Below are 26,979 nucleotides of genomic sequence, written 5' to 3' on the forward strand. Positions count from 1 at the left end.
TGCTTAAAATGTTAACTATAAGACAAAAAGGCATTGATCAAATAACATACTGCTACCTCTCCATTTGAAAGGAATAGGATTGTTGCATATGCATATTTACTTCAAATTTTTAAAAATGTCATTTAGTCTGGTTTTTAAACTTTTAGAACAAAATGTTTTGTCCTTGCAGAAAATCGTATCTAGTACAGAACCTCTCCTGAATTATTAAATGTCCTATATGAAGAAAACATATATATTTAAATTTTAAGGGAAAACATGATTTTGAAAGTATGTTGTGTCCTATCTTTATCTTTTTGATAGATTATGTAGGAAAAAGACATAAAAATTCATGATCTTCTAAATGATTTTACAAAATTATCTCTTGATTCTCTGTGCTTATTCATTGTTAAGAAGAACAGAAAAATTCCCTTTTGACTGGTGTTAGCTTTTCTTTCCTACATGGCAGCTTCATTGTTTTGATGAAATTCTGTAGCCATTGCTTTCAATCAGAGAAAGGTCATAAACCAAATGATACTGACCTTCTAAAATTACTTACTTAATAATGCACTACAAATGTTAACTTTTTTTTCCTAGTGATAAAATATAAAAAGTACTCAAGTATGTAATACATTTTTAATGGTGATGAGTTCACCTAATTGTAATTAGTGTACAATTACTGACATCTTAAATTGGGTTTGGAAAAGGTTATTTAGCTCAGTTAAAAAATGTAATTAAGATTTTTCCCTAACTGGATTAGGAAACCCTACCTTTATTTCATTAAGATTTAAATATAGGATTACTTGGGTGAATTTTTAAAAATTTTTCAGTTTATATGCATTTGGATTCATTGTGTTTTATATCTGATGTTGCATCTGTAATTGTATGAACCCATATTTAAACTAAGATCAAACAAGATTCATTTATTGTCATTAATGCTTATAAAAACCAAGCAAACTTTTGTGATAATTTTCTTTTTTCTTTTCTTTTTTTTTTTTTTTGAGACAGAGTTTCGCTCTTGTTGCCCAGGGTGGAGTGCAATGGTACCATCTCAGCTCACTGCAACCTCCACCTCCCAGGTTCAAGCGATTCTCCTGTCTCAGCCTCCCAAGTAGCTGGGATTACAGGCATGTGCCATCAAGCCTGGCTAATTTTGTATTTTTAGTAGAGATGGGGTTTTACCACGTTGGCCAGGCTGGTCTCATACTCCTGACCTCAGGTGATCCGCCCTCTTTAGTCTCCCAAAGTGTTGGGATTACAGGCGTGAGCCACTGCGCCTGGCCGATCATTTTCAAATTAATTCAGAAATTACATTTTCCTTAAAATACTTCTAGATTTTAAAAAAAATTAGGTAAGTAAAGCCGTTGAAACAAATCCGTTAGAGTTTATTTTAGTTTTTGAATCATCTATAAATGGAAAATTCTCTGGTTTTTTAGCTTTGTGCAAAGTTTGTATTTTTATACTATGTATGACCTGACTTTAAAATTCAATCAGTCTTTTTATTTGAAACAGATTTCAAGTTGTTCAGGACCTTGTCACATCACTGTTGACCTATCCTCTGAGCCATTTTGTTGGGTACCTGTTAGTTTTTACCTTGGGCATTGAAGTATTAGTAAGTAACTTATCAGATTACAACATTTGCAAATTTCTTTTATATATTTGTAACTAGTACTAAATGACCTTATTTTTCATTCCTTCTTTGGAATGCATTACTAGGTTCTCAGTTTTTTCTACCGCTATATGCTTACCGCTGGACTTACTGCCTTTGCGGTTTGGCCATTTCTCACTCGGCTGTGGACTCGAGCAAAGGTATGAGTACTCATTTTGACATAGGACAGATTAGTAACTACTTTGTTTTGACACGTATGTAACTTAAGGAACTGTTTATTTTTAAAGAAAAGGGTAGAATGTGTTCTTACATAAAAGAGCCTAGTCATATTGATAGGATGACTGACATTACCTGTAAGGTTTCAGTAATTCACTTAGACTTTCACATCAAAATGGGCCAGTTATGTGGTAATTGAGGTGCTATATAAGTTGTACTGATATGTCCATCTCTGAAGCACTTCCTGGATTTGTTTAGCTTCAAATATCTTGATAATGGACCAGGAGAGGAGTAGCCCAGCACAGCCCAGTGGCTTAGGGGTCTGCACTCTGAACTTGAGTCACAGGAGACATCTCCCTCCTTACTCTGAAACACTCAGTTTTTTTTTTTTTTTTTTTTTCCGGAGAAGTGTGTATTTATTATAGATATATAATTATTAAATTATTAAAATATTTTGAGTTTTGATTTTCTTCCTTCAGCTAGGTAGGGAATTACAATGTGCTTCTACAAAGAATGCTCTCCTATTTCCACTTTCATACTTTTTGATAGAAGTAGCAGGAAGATATCTTCTTTCTACTTGAGAATTTATAAAAAAAACTTCAAAGAATGGGATTATTGATCTTTCAATTTGTGAGGGATCTTAATCTAATTACAAAAGTAGTTTTACTTATTTTCCTTCTGGGCTCAATTGTTTGATGATTATTGTAGGCCCCTTTTTTGTAGATGTCTTCATCAGTACATGGTCTAACATAAATTGAGTGAAGCACTTTATGCAGGTTTAAATCCTGGTTATTTTATTTACTTGTCATGGACCTGGTACTACTTATATTTTAACTTCTCTGAGCTCTGTTTCGTCATCTGATGCATTGGGAAGAATAATATCTGCCTCTGGAGGTTATTGTGAGAATTAAATGAGAAAATGCTCATATTACACCTAATACTATACTTGCTATGCAACAGGTCCTTCACAAATAGTAACTATTACTTTTTAAAGTAGTTAGCTGTTGATTCTGCTAGAAAGTATTTGAAAAATAAAATAATAAATAGCTGTAAGACTTTGCATTTTCCTTTTACCTTCACAGTCATATAGCCTGTGAAACACTGATGATAGTTTTCTATACCCTGTTTGTCTAAAGATAACTTTCTTCTTGATTTTAGGTGACCTCACTGAGTTGGGCTTTCTTCTCTGTGCTCCTGGCGGTGTTCCCACTGATGCCGGTTGTAGGTCGAAAGCCAGACATCTCTCTAGTGTATGAATAATACTGTATTTTCTTTTCTTTTCAATACAGTTTCTTTTTTTCCTCAATTAACACTGTAAAATTTGAACCTAATCTTAGTCAAGAATTTAAAATCATGTGAACTAATGGGAATTTAAAATACCAATATCAAACCATTAGTCATGAGTTTAGCCTAAGTTCTAAGAGTCATTAAACCTCCTAGTAGATGCTTCCGGGCTTTCATAATGAAATTGTGCCACTGATAACTTAAAATGCTCCCCATTTTTGTTTGTTTGTTTGTTTAAGTCTAGAAGGTTTTCTTTCTTTTATACTTGGAGGAATCAGTGAAAATTTTAGTTTCATATGAAAAAAAAGTTCTGTTGCCGAAACAAAGGTCTCAAAGATACTGTGTTAGCCCTCTTTGCTTCAATCATGTCCACACTAAAATGTCATGTAAAAATTAAATTTTCTGCTATTCTAAATTGAATGTAAAGATCTATGTGGGAGGAAACTCTATTTACCTTGCCAGCTTTCCCATGTTTAACCACTCAAATTGTTTGAAAATTCTTCTGCATATCTTACCTAAATTCCCTACTATGCTGCTATATTTATTTGTCTTCAATAGACCTAAATAAATCTATAAAATAACTGGTTACCTTTGCTTTTAACTGCACTTTATTGTCAAGTAAATTATGGGCCGTTTGAGTGTGTGTATGATCATTATTTCATTTAACATTTCCTCTCTTATTTTCTAATCATGGGAATTAGAAATTAAATCATCTTTGTTACTTTCTTCAGAACGCTATAAGCGTTTTTAAAAACATTTTAACCAAATCTGTAATGGATACGGGTATATATTTTTAAATCAAGGAAGATTAGCTAAATAATATTTTGTAAAAATATGTGCTGATTTATGAGATTCTATACATTTTCTCCTATTTATATGAGACTCCCAATATGGAATAGATCAGGAATTATCCCAGGAAGTCAATTTATTAGCAGAGCTCAAAATAATTGTATTGAATTCTAACACCATACTATCTAAGCCATACTTCATTAGAGTGTTACTAAGTCAAAATATTTTGCAACTTTCGTAACCTACAAGTAGTACATGAGAAAATGAATTCAAATATTTTCATTTATTTCTTGCTTCAGATTGCTCTGTAGGCTCTTGTAATGTTTCTATAAAGCCCCTTTCCTTCCCTTCATCAGTCTCTGCCTATCAGTCCTGCTCAAGCAGTATTGGCATAGTTGAGCAGAATTTAACATATGCTCAAAGGGAAGGAAATTGTATAAATTTGCCACTTGCATATTCTATTAAGGATGAATGTGGGAAGCAAATAAACTTGTTAAAATATGAGAAATCTAATTTATATTTTAGAAAATTATATTGTTTCCCTCTAAATTTAAATTGCTCAGTGATTTTAAGTTTATCCTACTAGCTATATTTGCAACTTATTTATTTTGATTCCTGGTTCATGGGGAAACTTCTACTCTCCTTTTCATCTGTCACAGCATCTCCCTTCTTCAGAAAATTACAAAGATGTCATTTTATGAAACATTTAAGGATACAATTAAAGGAAAAAGCAAACATGTGTACAACATAGTTGTAATGTCTGGTACTCCAGTGTTCTAAAGTAAAAACATATATGCCAATAAATTTAAATACCAAAGTATTTTAAAACTTAAGAAAGAGAAAAAGAAAAAGCAAAGAATCTTGGTCATATGTGACTATTTTTTCCTAAATTTTAATGATAATCCATGTTGAATATATGATTACCTTTCTCCTTAGGATTCTCAAAGATTGTGTTTGAAGCATCAGCAACAACCATCAAGCATTTTTCTGGGGATTCCTGCTTTGCATTCTTCTTAGGTGTCCAGCTCTGCTTTTTGCTCTTTCTTTTTTCTCTTCAACCAATTCCTTTTCTCTTAGTTCTATTTGGGTTCCGGATTTCATCCTCAGCATCATTTTGGCTGTACTATGTTATTCAGATGTTAAGGAGGTGAGACAGAGCTCAACAGTAGGGCACCATTTCCCTGGGATCAGTCACCTTTGACTTTAGGAAACATACTATACCTGGTGTTCTTGAAAGGTGTAATTTGTTGTTTCATTACTGTACAAATACCTCACCTGCATGCCACCCATGTGACCACTGCCTACCTCTTCCCTCAGCCAGGAGCAGCTGAGGAAAATACCAAGGTCTGTCACAGAAGGGAGCTGTTTTTCCTGCTAGAAATAATATGGGTTATATATGTAGATACTTTTTGCATGAGTAAGTTTCATAATCACAAAATACATGTTGTAGATACTGATAATATACTTGTTTAGTTATGCTTTATATTGTAAATTTTTGTGAATTTGCCCAATTCAGGCTATATATTATAGTATTTGATATGCCTAAAATTTTTAAAAATTAAATTATAGAAGTAAGGTAGACATACTTAAAAAATTGTGGAGAGAAGTTGCAAATAACCACATCCAGCAGTATCTTTATCCTAAGATTTTAAGTTTTCTTAAAATCTTAAACTTAAAAGTTTTCTTAAAAATCTTAAAATGTACCCTTTTTGCTACTTCCTCTTAATTAAGCCAAATGACTGAGAGGTTCTGTATTAGAGTTAGATGTCTCATAGTTCCATCTGATACGTATTCAGTAAATATCTGAAGAAAATTTAAAATTGTGAATTGTATTTCAAAACAGGATGGGTGCAGGCTTGCTGGTTCTTCTGCTATCCCTGTGTGTTGTAACATCTCTCATGAAAAGAAAAGATAGCTTTAGAAAGGAAGAGCTGTTGGTACATCTATTACAGGTCTGTTACAGATTTTCAATACTATGTTATACTAATGATATACCAAAAATGTATCCTATGGTTATATTTAATTATGTTCATAAAATGCCATTACCTTTATGCTACTTAGTATCTGCCAGCTGAGAAGAAAGCTTTCCGTTTAAGATGCTACATGGAAATGTGTTCTTTAAGAGGTATGAAATAGCACAAGGTCCATAAGAGGCAGCCCAGTGATGCCTGAAGAGCAGAGGTTACCGAAACTGAAGGGACACCTGTATTGATAAAAAGTTGAATTGAAAAGAGCTTCCTCTGGACTGAGATTCTACCTTGTCCTCATTTGGGTCAGGGAAGGTCACTTCTTTGAAGTGAAAGCAGCCTGGGGTATGTTTATATTAAGAATAGCCAGTTTAAGACTTCAGTTAATGTCCCAGGTGAAAATAAACTTCAGCATGGTTAGTGGCTTTGGTGTGGTGAAAATAACTTTTAACTTGATGTTTCAAAATTGAGTCAGTTCCCAGTTACGCTGCATACTAGATGGGTACTTTTTAGTAATTTGATTTATCTGTGTGTGTGTGTGTGTGTGTGTGTGTGTGTGTGTGTTTATTGAGATGGAGTCTTGCTCTTGTCACCCAGGCTGGAGTACAGTGGTGCAATCTCAGCTGACTGCAACCTCTGCCTTCTGGGTTCAAACGATTCTCCTGCCTCAGCTTCCTGAGTAGGTGGGATTACAGGCGTGAGCCACTACGCCTGGCTAATGTTGTATATTTAGTAGACTCGGGGTTTCACCATGTTGGCCAGGCTGGTCTTGAACTCCTGACCTCAGGTGATCTACTGGCCCCGGCCTCCCAAAGTCCTGGGATTACAGGCATGAGCCACCACACCCAGCCACTTCAGTTTGTTTTTAATCTGTAGAGATAATATCTAATAGGGTTGTGACGAACATCGTATCATGTGATAGTCTATAAAATGACAACTTTTTCCATAGATAAGGATGGAAAACATCTGTTTTTCTTTTTAACCGAATGAATAAATAAATAAATAAATAAATAACCATGTTTAGATCACAGACAAAAAGCAAAACTCATATGAGTCTTCTAAAAAATTTCCTCAAGAATAAAGCTGGGATAGTAGATGGTATTTCCAAGAACACTCTGAAATAAAAATACACAACATTTGAAAGATTACATCACAAGTTAAATTCATTCTTGGAGAGCGACAGGGAACTTATAAAAAGAGAAGAAATTTTTTGTCAAAAATCCTGTCAAGCCATTGAAACATATGTTTCTTTTTAAATGGTACTCTGACTGGCTTTACACTTAAGCAGTAGTAGCTTTGACAGAATGTATCCAGAATAATGAGTGCTTCCACAGAAGTGAATGTTTCTGGATCTCTCTCTAGGGTAGCCAAGAATATCATGCTAACATTCTTATGTGCTTTGTTAGACATACCCCTGAGTATTAGGTAACTCTGTTACAAAATTCATTTTTGCATTAGGTTTATTAACTTGCATCAGTTCCTGTACTGTCCACTGTATTTCAATGATTCCAACATACACATTTTTTCCAGATTTTAACATCTCAGAAATAAGACTGTCTTACGTTCTTGCTAGTTATAGTCTTTCACTACCTTCTCTTTTTTTTTTTTTTAAACTTATTTCATCTTTGTCTTTAGGTGCTGAGCACAGTGCTCTCCATGTATGTTGTGTATAGCACCCAGAGTAGTCTACTTAGGAAGCAAGGACTGCCTCTTATGAATCAAGTTATTAGCTGGGCAACATTAGGTAAGAGGCCACTCAAACCAAGTGAGGTAATTTGATATCAACTTAGTTATTTTTAAATGATCTGTTTATGTCTGTATCATTGTTATTGAAAGAAATAATTTTGTTGCAGGAAAATAATAATAACGAGCTATTATTTCTAACTCTTGCTGGAATTTAACAAAGAGAATTCTCATGTGCATGCATGTGTTACTAAGATAATTGGATAGAATATTTATGACCTGATAATAAAGCTATGTATTTATTAACGTCTTATAAGATTTGACTAAGTGATTCCAAAAGAGAAAAGGGTGAAGAGGATCTTATGCTTCATTTTCATGCCAATTCATAAATTCTCTGTTCTTACACAGGGACTGGGAAATGTTTACATTTTATCTGTTTCCCTTCCTGAAAATAACATCGACTAGTATACCTTACATATTTTTTAAAGCTAGTTAGACATTTGAAAGCATATTTTTCTATGTAGTCCTCTTAATTGAGAATGTTGAAATATATGTGTGAAGCAAACATGTAATTTTAGGACTTAGGTTTTCCCTTCCAGTTGGAAGACAAGAGCAAGTTTTGAGCCCAAGTTTTTTGTTCAGAGAAGACACTTTGTAATGCCAGTGAATAATTTGACATACGCTTTTTTACATCTTTTGATCATTTTTGTTGTTTGGGTCATGGGGGCCCACCCCTCATGAATGGCTGTACTAACTTACATTCCCACCAACAATGTACAAAGTTTCCCCCGTCTCCACATCATTGCCAGCATCTGCTATTTTTTGTCTTTTTGATAATAGCAGTTCTAACTGGGGCGAGATGATATCTCATTGTGGTTTTGATTTGCATTTCTTTGAAGATTAGCGATAGTGAATATTTTTTCATATACCTGTTGGCCATTTGTACGTCTTCTTTTGAGAAATGTCTACTCAGATCATTTGCCCATTTTTTAGTTGAATTAATAGGTTTTTTGCTGTTCAATTGTTTATACTTTTTATATATTTCGTTTATTAATTCCTTGTCAGATGGGTAGTTTGCAAATATTTTCTCCCATTCTGTAGGTTGTCTCTTCACTCTGTTGATGGTTTCCTTTGCTATGCAGAAGCTTTTAATCTTGATATAATCCCATTTCTCTACTTTTGCTTTTGTTACCTGTGCTTTTGAGGTCTTACCCAAAACATCTTTGTCAGACTACTGTCCTGAAGTGTTTTCCCAATGTTTTCTTCTAGTAGTTTCATAGTTTCAGGTCTTACATTTAAGTCTTTAATCCATTTTGAGTTGATTTCTTTTTTATGTGGTAAGAGATAAGGGTCTTGTTTTATTGTTTTGAATATGGATATTCCATTTTCCTAGCACTATTTATTGGAGAGATGGTCCTTTCCTCAATGTATGTTCTTGGTGCCTTTGTCTAAATGAGTTGGCTATAAATGTGTGGATTTATTTCTGGGTTCTCTATTCTGTTCCATTCACCTATGTGTCTGTTTCTATGCCAGTACCATGTTGTTTGGGTTACTATAGCTTTGTAGTATACTTTGAAATCATGCCTTCAGCATGACTTCATGATGCCTCCAGCTTTGTTCTCTTTTTAAAAGCTCAGGATTGCTTTAGCTATTCAGAGTCTTTTGTGGTTCCATATGAATTTTAGGATTTTATTTTCTATTTCTGTGAAGGATGTCATAATTTTATTTTAGGTTATGTTGTTTGCAGCAAAATATTCATAACTATTACATTATCATTGTGGAATGTCACTTTTAACATCATAAAGTGTTCTTTTCCTTATTGATTGTTTTTGGTCTAAAGTATACTTTGGTATCAGGATTGCAACTCTAGATTTTGTACTGTTTCCATTAGCCTTTATTTTTAGCCTTTTAGAATCACTGTGTTTTAAGTTTAGTTCCTGTGTTCTGCCTAGAGTTAGGTTTTGCTTTATGTGCCAATTCCACAATTTTTTTTCTTTTAAATAAAAAGGTGAGTTGAGCTCATTCATGTTTACTAACATGACTCTTAGGCTTGTTCTCAAGAAGCATATAAAACACTGCATAATGTGTGAGTGTGCTCTACTACAACAAATTGAAGATTCTGTCAATAAGATTCTGTCAAATCTTCTTATGTTGTAGTAGAGCACACTTATACATTATGCAGTGTTTTATATGCTTCTTTCTCTATTTGGAGTATCCTGTATGGTTTTTTTTAATTGTCCTTGTTTATTTGATTATTGTTTTGGAATGGTGAGGAGGAGATTTAGAATCAGTTTATTGCTGTTGTTCTCCAAACATGAAAGTTTCTCTGGGCATGTATTTTAAACAAGATCTTTCCTTCTTGGTATTGGTAGAGCTAGCTTCTAGAGGATACCTACAAAATGATGTAAGACATGAAATAAAGTTAACTCATAGGTAAGTCATCAGTATCTCCAAAGATCTCTTTTAGGCACAGATACACCATGGTCTAGCTTTAATGAGCATTTTTGCTTAATATGCTATGATCTCCAAATGGACAGTATGTTTTGAAATTGGTTCTACTTATGTCATTTAGAATAGAGACTCTTATTTCCCCTTTAGTACCTTATCAAGCATTTAGACCAAAGTAGAACAAGGACAGAAAATGTGTACAGTTTTACGGAAGAGGTCTCATTTGAACTGACTTTTATTATTTACTTTTTATTTATTTTTTATTTTTTAACAACCATCATTTGGCCAACAGATTAACTGACTTTTAAAATCAGAGACATTGAAATGTTATTTCTTCCAGTTAAAATATGTATCAGTTGATTACGATCGGAACTACACATCTGGAAAAAAGTCAGAAGCTACTCATGTAAGGGTATTAAAAATAGAACTTCATAGTCTTAAATCTTGCAGTGACTTGACTTTAGATGAAATTGACATTACATGTAAATTAATTTAGAAGATGTTGACTAATAATAATAACCACAGTTAACAGTTACTAAGCACTATGTGCTAGGCACTATGCTCAGCGAACATTGTGTAGGTGAAATTGTATTTAATCTTCACAACTTTTTAATGTCATCTCTATTTGATAGGTGGGTAAATTTCTGCTTAGATCAGTTAATGAACTTGCCCTATAATTTGAGCAATTAGTAGGTGATTCAGCCGGGATTTCATCCCAACTTGTCTATCTTCAAACTCTAGAGCACTAGGGGGATTAGGAAGTTACGCACATTTCCTTCCCAGAATAGGGATGGAGGAGTTTACATTTTGCCACCCCACCCATTTCATCTGCCCTTCCTCCACTTGGGTAGTTCCTTTTATTATCCCGGGGGAGAGTTAATACAACTCTCATGCATGGTGAACTCATTCCTGTTCTCTTTTCCAAGGGGCATACTGCAACTGTCAGTGCATACTTTACAGTGGGAAAACTTGGAGAAGGAAGGGGTTAGGAAAAAATCAGTTTCTGAGGAGTAAGTTGTCTTTGAACTAAGATATAAATGCCTAATTAAGCAAAGGGTGCTAAATCTTAAGTAATACTTTTATTTCATTAGAAAATAATTCATTTTTGAGTTAATGTTATTACAGTGATCTGGGCTGAATGTAAATTGAGAAAATCTGAGCATAGTTAAAACAATGAAATGTAATATTAATTAAAAATGTGAGGCTTGACTATAATTAGGGGAAATGTAGCCTCATGTTCAAGGTCACAAAGCAATAAATGCCGTAAATACTAGATTATTCAGGGCTTCTACAGTAACTTTTTTTGTTTTTGTTTTTGAGATGGAGTTTCACTCTTGTCACCTAGGCTGGAGTGCAATGGAGCAATCTCTGCTCACTGCAACCTCTGCCTCCCGAGTTCAAGCAATTCTCCTACCTCAGCCTCCTAAGTAGCTGGGATTACAGGCGCCTGCCACCACACCCGGCTAATTTTTGTATTTTTGGTAAAGATGGGAGTTTTACCATGTTGGCAAGGCTGGTCTCGAACTCCTGACATCAGGTGATCCACCTGCCTCAGCCTCCCAAAGTGCTGAGATTACAGGTGTGAGCCACCATGCCTGGCTCTACACTAACTTTTTTTTGTGTCTCTTGTACTGACAAATGACCTGTTTTGTTTCATTGCAGCCTCTTCCTTGTTTGTGCCACTACTGAGTTCTCCAGCTGTCTTTCAGCGATTGTTCAGCATACTTCTTTCATTGATGTCAACCTACCTACTTCTAAGCACAGGGTATAAACTTTTTAACAATTTAATTTTATAGCAGCAAGTTTTAAATGATATATTGGTATTTTCTCTATTAGTGTTTAACTTCTGGAAATGAAAAATGTTTTCTAAATCTTGAGGGATACATTATAAATATTTACTTCTCAGTGAGAACTATATCTGACTTGATCTGTAATCTTCTGTTTTCTTTTTTTTAATCCATTTCATAGTATTGCTTGCTGTCTTTGTGTTTCTCTTTTCTGAAGTTGCTAAAATATCACTTAACTATAATGTTAGAAAATTCTGATTGATTATGGAAGAATTTTAAGTCTCATTGACTTTTATTTTTTATTGCATTCCTTGTATCCATCTTAAATTATGCTTTGATTTGGCCATTCTTCTTTGAATATAGTACTTTTTAAATCTTACACATCTCACAATTCAAATATTCATTTGATTCAGAGAACCTTCAGAATATTTTCCCAAAACTTTTAAAGATTTTTGTTTAAGATTGAAATTTGCTTACCAAAACAAAACAAAAGAAAACAAAAAATCAGCAGCTTGACTTGGGGTGAATCCCAAAGCATTTTCTAGAACTCCGTCCATTATCTTTGAAGAATTCTTTTCTTGTTTTTGAATTTTGTCCTTACTTAAATCTTTATGAGGGTAAGAAATGTGCACATTATAACAAACAATGACTAGAACAAACAGTGAATAAACACCACTCATAAACAGTTTGAATTTTAGCCCCAATACAGAATCTTGATCGAAGTTAGACTAAACCTAGGGATTCACCATTATGCTATGAGATTATTCACAGTTCAAATGATTTTGTAAAGCCATTTGGGGTCTAAGGCTCAGGTTCTCCCTTTTGGGAACTTAGTTGTCATAATTCAAAATTAGAGAAGTGTTCTCAAAGTCTTCCCACAGTAGACCCTAACACCCTAAGTGACCTAGACCTCAGGAGTTCTTGTAGTCTCATATAAGAGATGATCCAGTGGGGCCCTAAACCTTTTTTTCACCAAAGCTGTCTTATCTCCTTTTGTTTCCCTTCCCCCTGCCTAACTAGATGTGGGCCACAGCTCTGAAGATGTGATACAAATGTCATGGAACTTTTTACCAGCTACCTAACAAGATTTTAAGAGAGGCTTTCTTTGAGATTTAGACCTTTGAAATAGAACTTTAAAATAAAACAGGAAATTTATGAGCATCTGTTATTCAAGAGTGATGAACATGAGAGCTTAAAATCTTTTACAGTTTCCCCCTTTATTAGTGAAATTTCAGGATAAATAATTTTGTTAAATTAGAATCTATGAGAGTAAAAATTAATTTGGCTATGCACAAGTTTTTGATCTATATAAGAAAGCAGAAGTTAAAATAATTTCTATTCTAACCTACCGTTTCAGGGAGACTCATGAATTTTATTAAGAGATTACACCCAGAGGTTGATTTAAGGAAATAAATGTTTGAAAGTGTCCAGAAATATGTACTAACTTCTGTACAGTCTCTTAATCAATAGGCCTTTCTCTTTTTTGAACTTTCAAATTCTAAAACAATAAACAGATTTAAAGGGATGTGTAGTTGATTAAAAAATGTAAACAAGTATAAAAATAGATCTGATTTGCTGGATTAGAAAAGGAGATCAAGAAACAAAGATAACTGAAGTTTAATTTTGAGTAAAAAAACTATTTCATAAGGTAGCATGATTAATCATGTAACTTACATAGTATTTTAAATCATCAATTTAATAGTCATAGGAGATGCCAAAACAAATTATCATAATAAGCATAATCAGAATCATAACTTAAGAAAATCTAAAAAGGGAAAATCTATACCTAAAATCAGAATAAGGCACTATATGACCTTATTAATGAATTCATTAAGAGATATATTATTCAACATCAGAAAGTGTATCTAGCTTTGCCAAAAAAAATTGAAAAGAGTATCTTGAAATAGCACAATTCAGTCATTTCAATCAGTACATTTTCTCAGTGTCAAATCAGTTTTGCAAAACATAGTCCACCTGTTATGATTCAGCCTTACCCATTTTGGATGACCTGGAGGGTTCTCTGTGTAAATTATTGAATATTCAGAATTACAGAATATTTAAAAGAAATATAGTTATATTATAATATAGAAATACAACAATAGTAATCCTACATTCTTACAATGCATTCTTGATTTAATGAATAAAGAAGATTCATTTTTAATCAGCACTTAATTATTTTATGCAAATGGAGCTATTGTAATACTTGAAAATAGCTTGTTCTCTTGGTTAGTGCTGGTTAAACATTTCCCTTTGAAATTTTCTCTGCATTATTCCTTTGCTTAGCAAACTATAATACAAAGCTGAATGCCTTGTCAGCCCTATTCAATTTGCACAGAGACCAAACCAGCAGATCCTAATTTAGTAAGTTTTCATTATGTTCTCCCTGAGCCTGTGATGACATTTCATTGATATTTCAGTTTATTAATGCAGATATACAGACTTTATACAAAATATTGATTGTCTTAAGAGATAAAGTCCCATAGCAAGATTATCTTTATCTGGTTTATTCATCTACATTTTACAAAAGAAAATGATCATAATGTATAGTTTTTTAAAAGGAAATAAATTCTACTATTTGTAGAACTATGACATTTATGTTTTTAAATATTAGGAAACAATAACTTCATATATAACTGCAAATCTTTAAAAAAATTGTGGTCCCCTTTTGTTCAGAGTATGTACCTTGATTCAATTAATCAACAGTTGTTTTTTCTTTCATATATCCAGTGTCCAGAGCGCTCTGCAGACACACAGAGAGAACCGTTAGTGTAATACTGGTGTACAATAGAGTTATAAGCTGCTATAAAGTAAGAGCTGTATTTTACAGTGTTAGGCAATTACAAAATCAAACAATGAAGTTACTGTGAGTTAATGAAGTTGTGTGTTGTATGAAACGAAGACTGACTAGAGAAAGAGCTTGAATAGGAAAGCTGAGTTAGTGCCATCAAGGACTTTGAACTGAACTTTAAAGAAAGGCCAGGGATACAAGCATTCTAAATATTTGTTTTTCAATTTTTAAAAAATCACTGGACATATAGAGTCATCACATTATGGAAAGTAGGGATAAGGGATAAAATCATGTATTAACTCTACTCTTATTAATGTTCTGGTATATTTCTTTCTGGTGTTACCCCCCCCATATTTGTCTTTTTAACATAAAATTAATTGCAGTACATGTTCTATTTTGGATCTTTTTTTCTAATTCACATTATTTCAGAAGCATTTTCTAGGTGGCTTATAGGCTTCCTAGCCACCATTTTAATAGATATTTAATATTTCATGATATGGATTTTATTTCAACTTTTTATTATTACACATAATATTTTGAGTTATGTTTTTATGCATAAGCTTTTTCATAGTCTGGATTATTTCCTTTGTTCACTTCTCATATAGTGTATGTGGGCCATTGGGTATGAACTTTCTTTTTTTAACTTGTAATTGTCTTAAGAACAGTGCCAATGTATAATATCTACAACAAACTATATATGAGGAGTACTATTTCATCGTATCTGTAACAAATATGTAACAGTATTTGGTATTTCCATTTTTAAATAAGAATATCAAACATTATATTAAGAGGTCAGATATGGCACTGCTTTATACAGTTTTCTGTACTTGTTTTACTCATGCTATTTTCTCATGTGTGTGGTATCTGTTCATATCCCTGGGCCTTCTAAGTCTTATATATCAAATGATTTGTGTATGTTTTCTGAAACCTGAATCTTTTCTTCTGCCCGGTTTTCAGTGTTATAATTTTATAATTTGTAATAGTGTTTAAAGTGTTTGGAATTTTTTTACTTTCTCATCTTTAGGAAATAATGCCATATGCTGTAGAGTTTGGTAGCTGAAAGACTCAAAAAGGAAATAAGTCTTTGTTTTGTTTTGTAACTTCTGATTAGATAAATAACTCACTCAGCAAATATTTGTGAGCTGGGCCAGCAGTGGTGATGAGACAGACACAGACTTGGTTTTCAAAGATTTTATAAAGTAATAATAGATGCATACAGGTAAACATGTGATCAAGACGGTGTAAGTACTATAATAGAGCATTTAGGGATTATGAAGGTGGAACATTTACCCCAGACAGAGCGGAAACTGTTTAGAAAAGGCTTCTATCACTGTGTTGTCTCACGAGCACTTCTCCTTTGTTTTTGTGTCCATTTTACACTCCAGCCTGTAGGTGTACCACGCATTTAATCATTCCCCTGTGGACATGTAGGTTGTTTTCTGTTTCCCCCTTCTGTAACCAGTGTTACAATAGATATCTTTATAATGGAAATTGTAGCACATGTCTGATTATTTTCTCAGGGTAAACTTTTAGAAATGGCCTTATTGCATTATAGTATATGAATATTTTTGAGATTCTATTACATAGTATCAGATGGTCTTCCAGAAAGTGTATATTCCCATAGAGAGCATATGAGAGTTCCTTTTTCATTGCCCTCTTGTCAACACTGTTTTGTTTTTGAGACAGAATCTTCTCAAAGAAGATTCTCCTGCCTCAGTCTCCTGAGTAGCTGGGATTACAGGCGCACACAACCACACCCGGCTAATTTTTTGTATTTTTAGTAGAGACAGGGTTTCACTATGCTGGCCAGACTGGTCTCGAACTCCTGACCTCGTGTTCTGCCTGCCCTGGCCTGCCAAAGTGCTGGGATTACAGGCATGAGCCACCATGCCCGGCCAACACTGTTGTTTTAATATTGGCAGATATGATATATCACCATTGTTTTAATTTCCATATGTTATCAATAAGGTCAAACAATTTTCATGTTTGTGTTCTTGTTATACCCATTTTTTTGAAAATTTAGAGTGTTCCTCTTCCTCTTCTATGTATGTTAATAATTTTACCTCAAGAATTATCTTTTTACCTTTGTCTTCATGCCTTCTTTCTCTTTTATGTGTATCTGTCGTTTGCTTTATGAATGGCTTTTATATATTTCTATTATTTTAAACACATAATTACCTCAAGATTTCATGTCACTCAAAAAAGATGATGTTGGGGTTAAAATTTAAATATTAGTTTCCTACTTTCTTCTTCTGGAAAGCCTAGAAAATTTAAGTTTTGTAATATTGTGACTTAGAAGTATTATCAAATTATTTTAATTTTGAGAAAGACCTCAGTGTAAATTTGCATTTTTACTTATTTTACTGTTTTTTCCTTTTCATTTCTACCTTTCCCCACCTGTTAGGTATGAAGCTGTCTTTCCACTAGTATTGTCTTGCTTGATGTTTGTCTGGATAAACATAGAACAAGAAACTCTACAACAATCTGGTGTTTGCTGTAAACAAAAGGTAACTGGTCAAAGTCATTGTTGTTTTTATTTGAGACTATTAGTCTCTATCCTATAAGGAAGTTGCAATGTTATTTCAAAAATTCTTTCTCCTTAAAATTTTAGTGTTAAAAAGTTTTGGTTGTTTGGCATTAATTAAGTTAATAATTGGTAAGGAAGATTTTTTACTTGTCACAGAAAACCACAATTTTGTTGTTGTGTAGGTTGGGCTTTTCTTAGTGATTACTTGAGAATCATTGATCTTAAAAAATGTCAGTATAAGTGAAGGAATAGAGAAAAGAATGCTTTTTACTTTTTTTTCATATTTCACATCCAATTTTTCCTTCTGTCAATTTATCTTAGAAGAATTTTTATGTTGTCACAAGTCAGTTTATGAATTTGATTATAAGGTGACATTTAAGTTTCTATTGTTTTTCTCTTTCTGGTCATCTTAATCCAGATTGCTTATTCTGCTGGCTTAATGATTGTGGCCTCAGTCCAAATCTTAGATTGTTTATGCAACACATAATACTTTGAGTTGGCTAAAATCCAACCAATTTTTAAGGATACCTTTATCATGGTGGACTATAGAATTAAATTGATGTTTCTTGTCTATATTTAGAGCTGATGGTAATTCTGAGAAATTGGTGATAGATTATTTACAATTTTACTAAGGTCACATAAAATGAATATTACAGAAAATACCTTCATAGTTGATCCATCCTTATCTGGCTCCAGTTGAGTTTGTAGATTGTTATTGATAATTCAGAATGATTAATTTCAATAAGAAACTTTGTTGAGGCATATTTAATAATTACTGGTTTTAAACTTTTAGTCCTTGAATATTAAAGTAATACACGAAAAGCAGTTTTGAGCAGATTCATGTAAATACTCAGAGATTACCCTTAATATTAAATATTTCATCAGGCTGAGGATTATTGTGTTACTTTTTAAATTATATGTTTTTAACTGAAAGCAAATGTATCTCTTTCTAGAAAAGAGTATTAAAACATCCCAAGAACTTACTAGAAAATTACATGGGAAGTAGGAGTGGGGAAAGTCTACCTTTAAATTCACCCATTAGTGTTCTATTTGTGGAAGGTGTTTAAGCAAGAGTGCACTCACCTTGTTGGATTGAGTGGCTTTCTGTTCTACCAAAGATGGGAATATGTTGCTTTTTTACAGAAAGAAAATTTCTCTGCAAATAGAATTAATAGAGGGACAAATAAACAAATGTTTTATTTTACCATGCCTTTTAATATGATACCATATCTAGGTTTAAGATGATCAGGACACTCTGAGAAATTAGTCTTTGAAAAGGGAAGAATTTATATAGTAATTTTAAAATGATGCATTTATATAAGATAAGAAAAAGCTCAATTCTCACTTTTATTACACATATAGCAACACTACAGCTGTATTCTATATATTATTTTACCTTTTGACAGATTTTATTAAGGTGTAATTAAACCCTAGGGAAAGATTTATTATTATTTTTTTTTTTGTCAACACAGGGCATGTTTCTAGCCATTGTAACTTAGCCATTGTAAGTTTGCCTTCAAATATAGAAATAAGTCAACTGTTATTGTGCATTAATATTTTTCTTATTATCTCACAGCTTACCAGTATCCAGTTCTCTTATAATACTGATATAACTCAGTTTCGACAGCTGTATCTGGATGACATCCGTAGGGCCTTTTTCCTTGTATCCTTTGTTGAGACTTTGGTTTAAAGAGCTGCAACTCCCACTTAATGGAGTAAGAAGACATGGAAGGTGTTTCTGCCCATCACTTAATAGTGGTATTAAGTAGTTTAACCTCCCTGAACTATAGTTTTCTCATGTAATTCACATAAAAACATTTTTTGAACTATAGAAAAGTATAAAGAATGATATGTATGTATATATGTTCCTACTATTCAAGATATTAGCCATTAGTATTTTGTCACATATGTTTTTTAAAAAATGTGTTTTTAAGAAATTAAAACATTAGAGCTAAAGCTAAAGTCTTTCAACTCCCAACTTCAATCTAATTTCTCTCATCCTGGAAGAAAGCACAATTATGAGTTCATATCTTTTTATGTGCATTTTATTCTAAACTCATATTACATAACATCTGTCTCACAAAGGTTTTTGGATCACCTTAGAGGCAATGTTGTGAAAGTTGTTAGTAGTAGAAGTTTGAAAGACAGTATGGCAGAGGAAAGTCTTAGTTTGGAAAGGCTCACTGACTAGCTGCAAGAAATCATAGGGATGTATTTCCTTTATTTTATTTTATTCAGCTTTACTGAAGTATAATTGACAAAAATTGTATATATTTAAAGTGTATATTTTGATGTTTTGATATATGTATACATTGTAAAATGATCACCACAATCAAGCTAATCATCGTATCTATTGCCTCACATACTGTTTTTTCTTTCTGTTTTTGCAGTGAGAACACTTAAGATCAACTCTCTTAGCATATTTCAAGTATACAGTACAGTATTACTGACTATAATCACCATGCTGTACTTTTCATCTCTAGACCTTATTCATCTTGCACAACTGAAACTTCATACCCTTTCACCAACATTTCCCCTTTCCCCTCTCCTCTCAGCCCTCTCGGCAACCATCATTCTACTCTCTTTTTCTAAGTGTGACTATTTTACTTTTGCTAGCTGTAGGAGTTCCTTGTATGTTTTGGATACTAGCCCCTTATCAGATACATGGCTTGTAAGTATTGGAGGCATTTCCTTTGAGCTGTCCATGGTGCAGAGTCTAGACCTCTCAGATACAGAAAATACATATTCCATCCTCTCTGTCTCTCGCTTTCACTCTGTTTTGCTTTCTTTCTCTCTTTACAGGTTCTTTCCAATCAGCTAATACTAATAAAGCACTTTACCCATTGATCCTTGCATTTCCCTAAATTATAATTTCATCTTGTCCTTTCTGTTTAATTTTTTGAAAGAAAAATTTATAGTTGCTGCCATTATTTTCTCTCCATGTATATACCGTGTCCACAGACCTCTAACAATGCCTGACACATAGTAGTGCTCTATCAGTATTTGTCAGATGTCTCTGCCGAAGTTGTACTGTCAGTGGTCTGCAGGGGCTTCCTGATCCCTCAAATCTATTCAGTTTACCTGACCACACTTTAACATTCAAGTCTATGTTTTCTCTTTCTTTTCCCTTCACATCCAGGACACAGTACAAGTTTTCTTCTAAGATTTTTATATCATTTCTATTCTTCTCTATAACTGCTTCCTTTGCCTGATCTTCAGCATATTTTTTTCTCCATGCTCCACCATTAACCTTCTCTTACTGTGCCTGGTTTATGCCATATTTTCCTGTAACTTTGGTGGACACTTCTTTGCAAACAACTCTAAGATCTGTTTTTCCAAACTTGACCTCTCTCGTGACCTGAAGGACCACATGTCTAACATTCTGCTGGGCATCACCAAATATGTGTCCCCAACTGATTAACAACTGCCACTCCTCTTCAAAGTCACTCTCTCTGGCAGGCCTTATCTCATTTAATGGCATCACCATGCTCCCTGTCCCCAAGACATCCAACTTGTTGTCATATTTAACTGCTCCTTGTCCACTTCTAAAGTCCCTGTGGCTCCCTTCACTCTTGATCTTCATTCCCACTGCATCAGTCCACATTTCCTTATCTCTGATATGGACTACCGAAATTGCTCCCTACTTGAATTTTCTGCTTCCAATTATTTGTCTCCCTTATCTGAATATCACACAGTTACTGGTGTTTCTTGATTATAACACTAGCCTAAAAGATTTTCTACTCTTCACTGTATCCACAATGAAGTTCAGGCTTTCTTTAAAAACAACAACAACAACAACAAAAAACGGAGTCTCACCCTGTCGCCAGGCTGGAGTGCAATGGCATGATCTTGGCTCACTGCAACCTCCGCCTCCCAGGTTCAAGTGATTCTCCTGCCTCAGAGCTGGGACTACAGGCGTGCACCACCATGCCCGGCTAATTTTTGTATTTTTAGTAGAGATGGGGTTTCACCATGTTGGCCAGGATGGTCTCAATCTCTTGACCTCGTGATCCACCTGCCTCAGCCTCCCTAAGTGCTGGGATTACAGGACAGGCGTGAGCCACCACTCCCAGCCAAGTTCAGGCTTTTTATTAACATGCCACTAATCTATATTTCTTGCTTCATCTTTCACCATATCCTTCAATAAAGTCTAAGTTCCTATCTATCAAACCTTTTTACTCTTTCTTGGCGGTGTCATTTTTTTCTCACTGTTCTTTACCTTAAAATGTCTCTCCTCTATTTCTGTCATCATATCTTAGTCACCATTGGAGTATTTTGAGACTATTTTGTTTATGTTTATATTCTTAGTGCCTATCTCTATCTCTGACATATACTAGACAATAAACATTGGTTGGTTAGATGATTGGTTGAATCACTGAATCCATGAATACATTTAAAGCTCAACTCACCAACTCAAATGCCTCTTTTTCACTGAAGATTGTCATGATTCATACTTCCTCTTCAGTGTTGCTTCACCATTTTTTGTGGGTATCTATAGTAATAAAAGAGCTAACACTTACCAAGCCCTTTCAGTGGGCTAGGCACCATTTTAAGCGCTTTGCTAGCAGTAAGTTCTTGGACACTAAGGTTGATATCAATGTTTATTGCTTTACTAATACAAATGTAAGTTTAAGAAATGTCAAAAAGATGGTCAGTGTTTTTTCATGTGTCATTCTCTATTGAATTATTTTAAAACATGATAGCTTGTTTCTTCCTGAGCCTTTCAAGCAGTCTAGCATGTGTTTAACATGTGGTGGGTTTACAGCAAGCGTATATAGACTATAACCATGTCTTTCAGCTGAAAATGTCTATGTTATACCCTAGATCCACGTTTTCCTTTTGAAAAAAATCACTAGCAGCCAACTACAGATATGGTCCGCCTTGCTCATGTTAGGGAAGAGGAAAATAACCTTCCTAAGGTTACTAGGGACTGAGTGAGGATGACCTCTCAGGCCTCATTATTCTCAGTACACTCCCTCTTCAGTCTGGCTGTTTTAAAATGCATTCACAAGGAGATATAATGGAATGTTCACTGAAAACAATTCATGGTCAATATGCAAGTAAAAAAGCAAATTACTCTCAAGGTAAAATTGGCATGTCTTTTCCAAATGAAAAGGAAATTTGTATGAAATCTGAGTTGTTTTGCCATTTCCTTGACTTCCTTTAGGTTTTCTTCTTAGTGACAGCATTTTTTGGAACTGGAAATATAGCTTCTATTAACAGGTAATTTTAAATGAAAGTGGCATATGTATAACCAAAAAATAATGCAACCTGGGACTTCTATACCTTTTGTTCTGTACCTTACCTTTTTTTTTTTTTTTTTTTTTTTTTTTTTTTGAGACAAAGTCTCACTCTGTTGCCCAGACTGGAGTGCAGTGGTGTGATCTCGGCTCACTGCAGCCTCCGCCTCCCGGGTTCAAGCAATTCTCATGCCTCAGCCTCCCGAATAGCTAGGATTATAGGCGCCCACCACCATGCCTGGCTAATTTTTGTATTTTTAGTGGAGGTGGGATTTCATCATGTTGGTCAGGCTGGTCTCAAACTGCTGACCTCAGGTGATCCACCCACCTCGGCCTCCCAAAGTGCTGAGATTACAGGCATGAGCCACGGCACCCAGCCTGTACCTTTCTTTTTATACTGAATGATATATTTTGGAGATTGGTATGTATTGGCACATTCAGATCTACTGCGTTCATTTTAGTGGCTTCATAATATGATGTTTGCTTATGTTTTAGCAAGTAGATTTCAGAGAATTAGTTTAAACGTCTTTTTAGAAGAACATTCTTTTAAACTTACAGAGTGAATTCTAAATCCTTTTTCCTTGTTATAATTCCCTAGCTTTGATCTTGCCTCTGTCTATTGCTTTCTGACTGTGTTCAGTCCTTTCATGATGGGAGCCCTGATGATGTGGAAGGTTAGTTTTCTTATTTTGTTATTTGTATTAAGCTATTGATTAATTAAGATTATAAAGTCATTTCGACAGAGCTAAGTAGCAATGGAAAGAAGATATCCTTTCATAGTTGGCACTGCTAAATTGGAGGTGAGACCCTCTATCCCTTACTCCAAACCACAGTTAATCTTTTTGCTTTACTCATAAGTGCATTGGACTTCAAAAGAGTAGGGATTCAACTGTTAATTTGAGAGGATCTTATCAGATGTGATTAAAGCCTGTGGGAAGCTATGGATCAAACTGCAGTGCTGCTAAAGAGTATAAGGTTCCCTGAACCCATGTTCTCTACCTATGAGATTGCCAACATAATCTTTTCTCATAATCCATGTACCTAGAATTGATCGAGTCATTCAACAAATGTCATTTTCTGCTATATTCAGTGATGTGCTAGATACTAGCTGGGTGCTGACAATACAAAGATAATGACAATTTTCAGCTTTCCAGGGGTTCAGATTCTTCATTATAATGTAATTCTTGTTCTTCTTCTCTAAGGTAATTATGCTTGTTTTATTCCCTTTACCATAATGCCTGACACATTTTATTTAGTATATATTTGTTTAAATAAACTAAGCTGATACTTGCCTAAAATCCGATTACCTAATGTTCAGATTTATAAATAAAAATGATTAAAGGTGTCATCTTAATAGGATTAATGTCTACTTTTTGTTACTACACTAATACAAATGGAAGTTTAAGAAATGTTAAAAAGATGTTCATTTTCTCATGTCCTGTTTTCTACTGAGTTATTTTAAAACATGTTGCTATTTCCTTAATTTTCATTCACATTTTTAAAATGGTGACTTTTTTTTCCCAATTTATTAAAGACCATGGACCTTTAATTAAAAACAAGAAAGGAAGGAAGGAAGGAAGGAAGGAAGAAAGGAAGGAAGGAAGGAAGGAAGGAAGGAAGGAAGGGAGGGAGAGAAAAACAAAGCTCATATTAAAATGCTGGGTTCTTAGTCTCTAGCACAAAGCAGTAAGCTTTAATGACATAATACACTTGATGACTGTTGTTGACTGATGTGTCTAGAAGTGAGGGCCCTGCTGAATTCTATTTTATCCATATGTCCTTCACTTGAAAAATAACTTTATGCAGTCTTGAACATCATTTATTTTCCATATCTCCCCCTTTTTTGAAACATCAAGTTATATATTTTTTCAAAATTGATAATTGGAAAGCAATACCTCAAGATATTAACAGTATTCGCTCTGGATTATGGATTTTCAACCAGCATAAATTTTGCTATGGCTTTATTTCAAATGTTTTATAATTTTTTTTCAAATTTGTTATAATGAGTGTGAATTTTATAATCATAAATAAATGTATTTTTTTAAAAAAACAAAAAGCAATGATTGAGAAGCTGAATCATGTTTATGATGTTATAGTTTTAAATAACCAGATGGGTTTAAGGATCTGTGAATCAAATTATCAGGTTATATAATTTATTTGATTTGGGCATTCTGTGTTTTTCACACCCTCTTGGAATCTTTTGAACCTTGTTGTTAATTATTAGAATACACTAAATGGAACAAAATTTGTAATAGGCTTTTATTTGGAATATGTATTGATGTTTGCTGTCTTTTACATTGTATAGCTTATTAATGTAGGTTTTTAAGTCAGTTTCATCACTGTTCTATGTGCCATTGGTATCATGCTTTTATTTCAGTGTTTGCTTTTCACTAGTATATATAAAAGTTACCTGAGAAATTGAAAATATTTCTGTAAGCAGAAATAGTAGTTTTTTCAAAAAGTGTCTCAAATGCTTCAGTTATTCATGGCATCATTTATTGTTCTTTTATAGATTTTAATCCCCTTTGTTCTTGTTATGTGTGCTTTCGAAGCGGTTCAGTTGACTACTCAGTTATCGTCAAAAAGGTAAGATGAATTCGTTTAAGAAACATTTGATTTGCCTGTTTTTAGGAGATGAGAGTAAACATTTGAAGACATTTCATGTGATTGCTATTAAGACACTGTAATGTAGATTGTTTGTTACACAAATGAGAAAATGTTCACCCGTTTAGTCAGTGTTGCAACTCATTAGAGGAAATTAGTTGATTAGGGCCTCTAGCAGACAAGCTTGCTTTCTCAGCAATAAAATGTTATTAGAATATTATTCAAGCTAGTGAAGAACCTCCCTAGAAAACAGTAAAACATAAATGTTAAATTATTGTAGTTAATTACTTATTGTAACTGTGCCTACAAAAAGCAAAAGATACTGTAACTTATTTTGGTTTATTTCTTAAATATGTTATTAGATAAATGTGTGAACATTATTTCATTTTCCATGACTTAAAATTAACTTTTCTAAGTGTCAAAAATATACTTAGTTTCTCAGTTATGATTTCTACACATCTGACAAATGGAGTGGGAAGTATTCTTTCTGAGTTTTGAGGAATTTCTGGAGCAGTCCGTCTTAAGCAATCAAGACTGTGGAAGAAAAGCTGTCAACTCAACTATTTGCTTTTTTTAACCAATAAAATTGCCTTATCAGCACAGGGACTCTGGAAAATACTTGATATAAATATGAAGCTTAGCAGTTTTGTTATTCTTGAATCAAACTAGCATACTCAATGCTGAAAGAAATAACTAATATTAGCATAAATTTGCATGTTTTTCTTGATGAGTATAAGCTAGAACTGGGTTTAGCATAGTATTATGCATATGCCATAAAGAAAAAAGTTTTTCTTCCACTGCTTAAGAATACTAGAAATCTCATTTCTAGTTTTAGTATATTTTTGCAGGATATTTACATGAATTTAATATTGAGAGTATTTATGCCTTGTCAATATCACATAAGAGATATTTATTTAGATGCAATAAAAACTGGTGAATGACATGTACTTTCCTGCATTTTTGTTGGTGGATAAGATTTTTAGAAGGAATTTTAATTAAGGTTTAAATAAGAAGAGCTGGGGACATGTGGAATAAGAAATAGAAGGCACACCAAAGTGTATGTGTGTATGTATTCTTATATTTGTACGTGTGTATAGTAATGCTATCTAGAAACTAGTACAATGAAAAACAAAACACAGCAGGAGGGAACTGAGGCAAATGTGGCTCAGAAAGGTCTCTTTTGACCTTTAAACTCAGAAGTCACTGACATTTCTTCCTGGATATCACACTGACTCATCAAATTTAATGTCACACATTGATCCCAGCGATGCCTTTTCTTACTATTGAAAATTAGCTTCTCATCCTGTTTTCTTTATTTAATCCATCACACAAGCTGAAGTCCAGCCACCCTCACTGCCGTAGCACTTACCAAATAATCACTGATAACATCTCTCCTTTCTGTTGACCTTTTTACAGTCTTTTTATTTATGTTGCTAATCATTTTCTTACAACTGTTGGAAGCCTACGGTTAAGATGGGGGTGGAGATATATACTAATGACTTATTTATTTATTATATCTATAATGCCAAGGACGAGTTCAATATAACAAACCAGTGAAATGATTCTTCTTCTCTTCCGACTCACTCCTTAAAATGTGTATGGAACAAAAGTGAAGTAGAAAAGTTGTATTAACATTTTTTTGCATGACTTAAAATTTACTTTTCTAATTATTAATAATTTATCTAGTGTCTCAGTCTTAATAATTGGGTTCATCAACAAAACCTTGTAAATTTTGGGTAGAGACCACAAAAAGGTAGTAGCTGTGCATGAAGATTACCTGATAGCTTATCCATTAAGAATGCTTATGGATGTAAGCAGTGAAAATGTAACAGTAGCTAAGAGAAATAGAGATTTATGTCCTCATGTCACATGGAGTCTGGAGGTTGGCAGCCCACAACTCTGTGATGCCATCAGCAACCCTGCTTTTCTGTATTCCTAAGAATGGAAGATTCTTAGATTGTTGCTTTTACCCTCGTGTTTTTCTCATCATGCCTCCATCTGCCATCATATCTCATCTGCCATCCAGACAGGAACAAGGGAAAAGGACTAATGAGGAAAAAG

The 26,979-nt window shown here is 33.7% G+C and overlaps 1 protein-coding gene across 2 annotated transcripts in view; it reads left to right on the plus strand.

Moving 5' to 3' along the window:
* The window catches only part of PIGN (phosphatidylinositol glycan anchor biosynthesis, class N), a 137,454-nt gene that overhangs the window by 78,308 nt on the left and 32,167 nt on the right, over positions 1-26,979 (plus strand). For both annotated transcript variants that reach the window (XM_011964385.1, XM_011964386.1), the window contains exons 17-27: positions 1,489-1,588; positions 1,693-1,785; positions 2,960-3,051; positions 5,718-5,826; positions 7,477-7,585; positions 11,635-11,737; positions 16,952-17,054; positions 18,651-18,737; positions 22,242-22,297; positions 22,913-22,988; positions 24,827-24,900. In XM_011964385.1, coding sequence (XP_011819775.1) covers positions 1,489-1,588; positions 1,693-1,785; positions 2,960-3,051; positions 5,718-5,826; positions 7,477-7,585; positions 11,635-11,737; positions 16,952-17,054; positions 18,651-18,737; positions 22,242-22,297; positions 22,913-22,988; positions 24,827-24,900 — 1,002 coding nt within the window. The remainder of the gene's footprint in view (positions 1-1,488; positions 1,589-1,692; positions 1,786-2,959; positions 3,052-5,717; positions 5,827-7,476; positions 7,586-11,634; positions 11,738-16,951; positions 17,055-18,650; positions 18,738-22,241; positions 22,298-22,912; positions 22,989-24,826; positions 24,901-26,979) is intronic.

The sequence above is a fragment of the Mandrillus leucophaeus genome, unplaced genomic scaffold, assembly GCF_000951045.1.
Source record: "Mandrillus leucophaeus isolate KB7577 unplaced genomic scaffold, Mleu.le_1.0 Scaffold699, whole genome shotgun sequence".
In the NCBI taxonomy this organism is placed as follows: Eukaryota; Metazoa; Chordata; class Mammalia; order Primates; family Cercopithecidae; genus Mandrillus; species Mandrillus leucophaeus.